Below are 7,708 nucleotides of genomic sequence, written 5' to 3'. Positions count from 1 at the left end.
ACCCATCTGCCCTCATACACCCTTGCTTACAATGGGTTCCTATGCCTATCTTCTAACATTGCAGTGGGTTCATATGCCTATCTTCTAACAAGATTCAACATCTCACAAGTGAGATTACTTACTTTATCCATTCCTTAACCTTATCCATAGTTGTTAGCTACTGGTTGGGGTCAGGGTATTCTCCAACCTTTGTGCTTCCCTTCTCTCTCGTCTTAAGAGCAGATGTTTCTACTTCTGCATCAACAACCTATTTTCCTTTTCTTAACATGGTCTCACTCTTTGTCTTGAGTGTTAGTTTTACCTCAGTCCTCTTTTTTCTCCTTTGTTAGATGCATCTAGGTTGGTAGGTCCAGGTAATGAGATACCAGCTAGCTTTTTTGAGCTCCTATCATAACATTTATGGGGATAAGTGTGGCATCGTTGTCAAGTGACTCAACACAAAAGAGTCCGAGCGGCACAGATGGCATGATTGACAAGCTAGTGGAGGGTTTTCGCCTAGGGTGTTGGATGACCATGAACCCCATTGGACTAGCTAATAGTTTGATTGGGGGGGGGGGGGGGGGTATGAGACTCTTAGTGCCCATCTTTCTAAGATTAACTATGTTGATCCAATAGCCAAATAGAAGTTAAAAACATAGCTCCAATGGCTTTTAATGTCTTTCCATCATTGCAAACAACACCTTTTTTGTCATCAGCAAATTGGTTAAGTACACCATTTGCTTCTCGCAATCAAGGCTTATGCCTTTTAGGTTTTGTGACCTTATTTCAACTTCAACCAGCCATCCCAAGGCATCAAAAACTACTACAAATGATAAGGGAGTTAATGGATAGCCTTGCCTAATGGACTTCCTCAAGGGAAAATAAGGGGTGAGGGCACCATTAATGACAATTCTTAAGGAAGCACTCCCAAAGAGGGTCACGACAAACTTAATAAACCTAAATTTGCTAAATCCCATGTTTTGTAGAGTCACAATGCAATCTTTGCATAAAATACCAACCAGTCCTTATGCAGCGAAACCCCACATCGATTCCAAAGAGAGAGAGACATTGCTTTGTGAACCGTTTTGTTAGATTCTTACAGCTGCTCTTTCCTTGCATCAGTCGATCTTCCTGAGATGGACAGCCATAGCCTGCAGCACCATCCCAGACAGGAAAAGCTGCTTTCATCCATCAATGCACCATCGGAAGCCTTCAATACTTTGTTTGTAGGGTGACAATAGATTTGGGATTACCGTTGCCTCTTTTCCTTGCATAGATGTATAAGGGGTGCCACTAATTGTTGTCAGCACAGGAAACTTCGTGCACCCCTCCCTCCTCTTGTTAAACTACATTCAATGTCATACTGATTAACTTGAACCAATGAATTTCCGAGAATGACAATGCTCTTCTCTTTACGTCTAATAAAGCCGTCTAAGCTGCAGAATGGTGAGGCGACAATCAGGATAGCACGAGTGCTCACATATACGCAACAGATATAGCGATTCCACCTCAGTCACTGAGGTGTGCAATGGATTATCTGTTATTGTGAATATATAAAACCAAATTCTGCCGATGGGTTTGCAGGAATGGCAAAGATGTTCTCTCTACCTGATAGCGGTTTCAGTTAGCTAGCTATCTATGTTTAATCTCAATGTTACAGAAAAAGACAGGGCAAACATGGCAATACATACATGAGAAACATGTTTGGTCTCTCATCCAAGGCAGGTGGGCTGTTGAAGGATCAACAATGCACTGTTCACCCAGATTGCAGCAGCCTGGGAACAGCACAACTAACACTTGTATAAAATGCTCTCACATCTCACATCACCACTATGCTCCTGACCTGGTATCAGGCGAACTGACATGTTTCCCACTTGAGATTGGCTCCTGATCGGACTGTGAATGTAGGGGTGAGAGGTGTCCACATGCGACTGGCTCCTTTTCACCTGGAAGCAGCACCAACACCATGTCGCCAGAGCTGCCAGGCACTTCAGTTACTGGCACCACTGCTGCCCTATTGCCTTGTTCTTCTCTCAGCCTCTGCGCTTGCTGTCGGTGCTCCACTGTCTGTCTGTGCGTATAATGTGATCGACACAGGAGGACGATTGTGATCAAGACCACAATCATCATAGTGCTCACCCCCAACACTATGATAAGAGCTATTGAGGATGCAGACTGACACTGCATGCTGTTCTCCCCATTGCCACAGGGGTTCTTACCAGTAGATGGGCCCATTGCTGTAAGCTCCTCTTCGGCTCCAGTGAAAGTGAACTGGAGCAAATGCCGTCGATTGCCTGCACCACATCAGCACCTCATGAATGACAGTAACTCCATGAATGGAACCAAAATAACTTTGACATCAGAAGTCTTTACAGCTCATATACAAAGAATAATGTGCTGCTGAGAAAACAGAGAACACGCTCCTTGCCCTAATTGCACTCGTGCCCTTCTATGCAATAAGCCTATGCAATGCACTGAAGTCCAAGGGTGTGTCATGGCAATGTTAGCAGCACCTTGTCATTGATAGTGAGACGTAACGTACCAAATATTCATCAAGACAGCACCAACCCTTCTTGCAGCAGATGCATATCTTTCTGTTTTCAGCCATTTTTGCTATCTCAAATCATAAGTATGCCTCCAGAAATTTGCACACAGGCGATGGTTCTCATGAAGCTAACAGAAGACGTTTTGTTCATCTAATCGAGATTTCACCATCCAAATGTCTGGCCGAGATTAAATGCAGTTTAACCATGATAAAAGGCTGGTTGGACACACCGATATCTTGACCCGATTATTACAAGGGAAACCATGGAAAAGCCATCAATGTTTTGAAGATGCAGGAAACTTGAGTTCCAAAATTTCACCTGGCAAGGCAGGAATCTGCATGTTGCTATGTGCTGATGCTGCTGTACTGCAGAGCGATGCTCTCTGGAAAAGGATAGAATGCCCTGTGAGGATCTGATGGATGGGATGCCATGGCGGTAGCTACCAATTAAGTAAAGGGGAATGCACCGTCCTTCTCCTGATGCGGCTGCTGTTTGTTCTTCTGTAGTGGTTCCTGAACGTGCGCAAGCACACAGATACAGCTATCCATGATATGGTTTGCATATAAATAATAAATCTGTCCGAAGTTGCCCATACGATTGGGTTTTGGGACCGTGATTCCTGCCCTCTTCGAAGGATCTCCTGCGTCAGTACCGTCAAATGCTTCTCCCCTTCGACAGAAATACAGATGATAGGCTAGAGCTTAATTATTAATCAATCAAGAAAGAATAAGAGATCCTAATAATAATCGTAATCCTCTTTACGTCATCTGCATTGATGCAAGGCACTGCGTCACCCTCTCATCTTTTACAACTCTACTCTAGGGCTGGGTCGCACGAGGGCCACTAGGGGCAGTTGCAAATTGCAATTATGTGGGCCACTAGGGGCAAATTGCAAATTGCTCTTCCGGTTCTACAAAGGTGACGATAAATTTAGTAAATAAGAAAGAAAAAAGGCATGTCACACCACATAAACTTGACTGATTGGGTATTCAAGAGGTCTCGCAAGTCTACATGTGACCCTACTCTTATGCATCGAGGGCCACAGGTTAAAAACTATGAGAGGCTAGAGCTTTGATTGCAGAAGAAACCCCATGCCACCTTAATCTTGCTACAACACCAATAGCACCGTCAATTTCTAAAGAGTTCGTCAGGGGTTGTGACATCCCACTCACCCAACCCATTACAACCCAACATGATTCATATTTCCTTCTTATTGAGAAATAAATCTTTCAAGCCTCAAAAATAGGAAACCAACCCTACATGTCACAACACTAGGATCTATAATTCTCATTGCCAAATCTTCCAAGCCTCATGAAGTAGAAGCATAAACCCTATAGACAGCACGCTAATCTCATGTGACACATAAACTAGAATTTGGATGTGAAAAAAAGTTTTTGACAATCTAATAATAATATTATTATTATTATTCCTCTCTCTCTCTCTCTCTCTTGTTGCTTAAATAAACAATAATAAGATGTACAAGAGGTTCTTTAGACATCATGCAAAAGCTATACTCACCACTACAAAAAAAAAAAGTCAAACGTGTAGTAGCAAGAAAGAGAAAACTTATTGAAACCCTATGTGTGTATGCATGGACATTAATAATCACCCATCATAAATATTAAACCCTGCTTCTAAACTATTATTCCCCCTCTCCCTCTTTACATGCATGTGCATGAATTGTCAAGCATAAATCTTTGATGCACCATTATATGCTAGCACATGTGTGCATATTAATTATCTCAGACCTACTTAGAAAGCTATCCAAAAGAAGGTATAGTCATAGGGGAACTTCTTGGATCATATCTTATTAAAGGGGTAGGCAAGTTGTGTTAGCAGATTAGTCAGTTCATGGTTGAGTCTGTACATGCGGTATAGCAGGCTGGGCACAAAGATATTTTAGGCATTTTATTTGCCAACATTTATTGTGTTTTGACATTATTTGCAGCTAGTCGGCCAGCGTTTAATGCTTTTAATGCTGGTCGACTAGTCATATTTTTGGCATTTATTTGGCCTATATATTCTCAGGCTCCCTCCTCCACACTCATTCATCACCTGAAAATTCTTGGAGAGAGGGAGCATGTGACAATGCCTCCACAGTCGGTGACTCACATTGCTTCTGTACTGTCTCATGTCTTGGTATATGGATTCCATTTCCCAAGCATACATTTGAGTTCTCATCTGTAATGTGTTCTTTCTTCCCCTTTCTCTTTTGTATTGTGTTTCATCAGTTTATTATAGCTTATGTTTACGCTTCCATTGTTGCACCACCGACCTGGGATCAGATTTCAAGATTTGTGTTCCTGCTATGTATTCTTGCTTATTTCAGGACTATTTTCACCCTTGCTGATTAGGTAGTTGCTGCTCCAACCAAGCGACTTGTTTTGCCTATTTTTTTGCTGATATTAGTATCCGTACAGCCTATGCATCTGTTTTAGCTTGCATTTTGGTGCCTCAGCATCTCCTCCTGACTGGGCGCTTGCACTATCAAGCCATTTTTGCTATTTTTGGCAGTTTTTGATTGATTGCTTAACTTTTTACAACAGCTTTTGCCTTATTTTGGTCAGATTTTGCGTTATATTGTATGTGAGCTCTTGCTTTTTGCAGTCTGTGCTCATGTTTTGGGTGTGTTCCCTCTCCAAATCTCTTCTTTTCTCTACTTCTTTTCTCAATCCTTTACAGATGGCTCCTCCATGCACATCCACTAATGACAAGCTCCATGAACCTGATTATTACACGTGGAGTGCAGTGATGAAGGCCTGGTTTATCCCGAAGCAGTTATGGTACGTGGTTGGCAGAGGTATGGCATGTCCTCAATAGCCTTCTCCTGTTCCATCTAATTTTGAAGAAGACAACCATGAGGAGGCAGTGCTTATATGGGATTTGCTGTGCTTATTTAGCCTTCAATGTATTTCCAAAGAACTCCTACCAGTGGTGACCTCCTACAGGACAGCTTCAGATGTATGGTCGAAGTTGCAATTGATGCATGAGGCTCCTTCCACCATGAGGGCCGTTACTCTCTATGGCCAGCTCCAACAACTAAAGTTTAAACCCAAAGATACGATCCAATTATTCCTACTTCAAGTACCCAACTCCAGGACCAGCTTCGCATTATGGAGTCGGCCCTATCAGAGGCACATCTTGTTGGTACGGTACTCTACAAGCTTTCTCCAGGAGTTTGATAGAGTGGTGAATGCTTTAAGGGAGCAAACATCTACAACTCCTCTCAGTTTTCTTCATATTTCCTCAATGCTACTTGAGCATGAGGTGACTTTGCAACTACAAGGGAGGCTTCCATCATATTATTGAGGTTTAAGTGAGGCTTCTGCAACTTCAGAGAGGGGTTCAAAGATGAAGAAGTCAAAGGCCCAATGTTACCACTATGGCAAGAAGGGTCATTTATGGAAGGACTGCTAACGAGTTAGCAGCTTCAAGAACAAGGAGCAAAAGATGAAGCGGGATGCGGACTCCTCCAATGAGTCATCATTTGCCTCAGATTCCGACCGAGCTCCTCAGGCCAAGGTGAAGTCCAAGGCACACAAGGGATCCTCTTCTTTGGATTGTGGGAAGGGCTTGGTGGCCCCTTCCTTAGCTACTTTCTAGTGGTGGTGATGAGGTCATCCCTCATGACTCTCCAGCCAAAGAGGGAGTGTGAGAGGGTGGTGAGATGGGGCAGTCGTGCCTCATCTATCGTACCAACTCCTAAAGATAGAGAAGATCATATCAGCTCTCAATGTCTGTCAACAATGCCTTTGATGTAGCATACGTGACAATCCTATCACCAATGCCACAACGTGGAAATGACCATGAATTCCCCTTCTTTGGCTAGACCGCCAAAGTGTCCTCTCATGTGAACTCTAGACGAAAGCCACCTGCTCTCTGTCACGTAACTGGCCCATCATGAACCTGGATGTCAATCCTAACAGAGAGTGGGTGGCTTTCGTTTGGAGCTCACATGAGGGGACACTTTGGCGGTCTGGCCAAAGAAGGGGAATTCATGGTCATTTCTATGTTGCCGATGGGATTGACATCCAGGTTCATGATGGGCTGGTTATGTGATAGAGAGCGGGTAGCTTTCGTCTGAAGCTCACATGAGGGGACATTTTGGTGGTCTAGCCAAAGAAGGGGAATTCATGGTCATTTCTACGCTGCGACATTGGTGATAGGATGGTCACGTATGCTACATCAAAGGCATTGTTGAGAGACATTAAGAACTGCTATGATCTTCTCTATCTTTAGGAGCTGGTACGATCGACATCGACATCAGGTTCTCTCTAAGGCACCTTGGTGGTGGCTTGCGCACCCACTACTTGGGTATCCATGGTTCTATTATGATGGACATTGTTGTATGTACTCTGATGCGACATTATCATTGTATATTGTATTGTACCAAATCACCCATTATCTGAGAGAGGGTGCTAATAGATTAGTCAGAGCCTATACATGTGGCATAGCAAGTTGGGCATAGAGATATTTTAGGCATTTTATTTGCCAGCATTTATTGTGTTTTGGCATTATTTGCAGCCAGACCAGTCATATTTTTGGCATTTATTTGGCCTATATATTGTGAGGCTCCCTCCTCCACATTCCTTCATCACCTGGCAATTCTTGGAGAGAGGGAGCATGTGCCAGTGCCTCCATAGCCGGTGACTCACATTGCTTCTGTATTGTCTCATGTCTTGGTATATGGATTCTATGTCCCGAGCATACATCTAAGTTATCATCTGTATTGTGTTCTTTCTTTCCCTTTCTCTTTTGTCTTGTGTTTTGCAGAAACTTATTACACCTTATGTTTACACTTCCATTGCTGCACCACTTCTGACAAGTACTTTGCATGCATGACTTAGAATCTTTGAACTTGAATGCACATATGAAATAAGAAGAAGGTGACCACGATAAAGGAGGTGTTGGAAATGCAACCGACATTTGTTAGAGAAAACTAGCTCACTATTAGTGCAATGGCAATGAGTTGAGACTAGGTTCAAATCCTAGGCCAAGTGGAGGAAGATTTCCATAATTGGATAGATCGAAGGCCATCCGTCACCTTAAGATTCGGTGTTAGAAATGCAATCCATACTTACTAGAGAAAACTAGCTCACTATCGATGCAATGGCGATGTGTTGAGACTAGGTTGAATCCTAGGCCAAATGAAGAAATATTTCCATAATTGGATAGACCAGAGT

General features: G+C 43.0%; 1 protein-coding gene across 1 annotated transcript; it reads right to left on the bottom strand.

The window, feature by feature from the left end:
- Positions 1-654: 654 nt before the first annotated feature.
- LOC148024435 (uncharacterized) lies at positions 655-3,208 on the bottom strand. Its single transcript, XM_087693702.1, has 2 exons — positions 2,844-3,208; positions 655-2,273 (listed from the first exon to the last, which is right to left on the bottom strand). The coding sequence occupies exons 1-2, from the start codon at positions 2,863-2,865 to the stop codon at positions 1,810-1,812; spliced, it is 486 nt and encodes a 161-aa protein (XP_087549828.1). The 5' UTR covers positions 2,866-3,208; the 3' UTR covers positions 655-1,809.
- Between the last annotated feature and the right edge of the window lie 4,500 nt (positions 3,209-7,708).

This window comes from Lygodium microphyllum, chromosome 15 (assembly GCF_053477565.2).
Source record: "Lygodium microphyllum isolate KBCC chromosome 15, Lygodium_microphyllum_v1.1.10, whole genome shotgun sequence".
NCBI lineage: Eukaryota > Viridiplantae > Streptophyta > Polypodiopsida > Schizaeales > Lygodiaceae > Lygodium > Lygodium microphyllum.
The sequence above is the reverse complement of the archived record's forward strand: the minus strand, read 5'-3'. Positions and strand labels throughout refer to the sequence as shown.

Coding starts and splice junctions, on each gene's coding strand:
- LOC148024435 (XM_087693702.1), bottom strand. CDS start 2,865: ATGCAGATTCCTGCCTTGCCAG. Junction 2,274..2,843: donor GCAGATTCCTGCCTTGCCAG/GTGAAATTTTGG, acceptor GATGTGGTGCAG/GCAATCGACGGCATTTGCTC.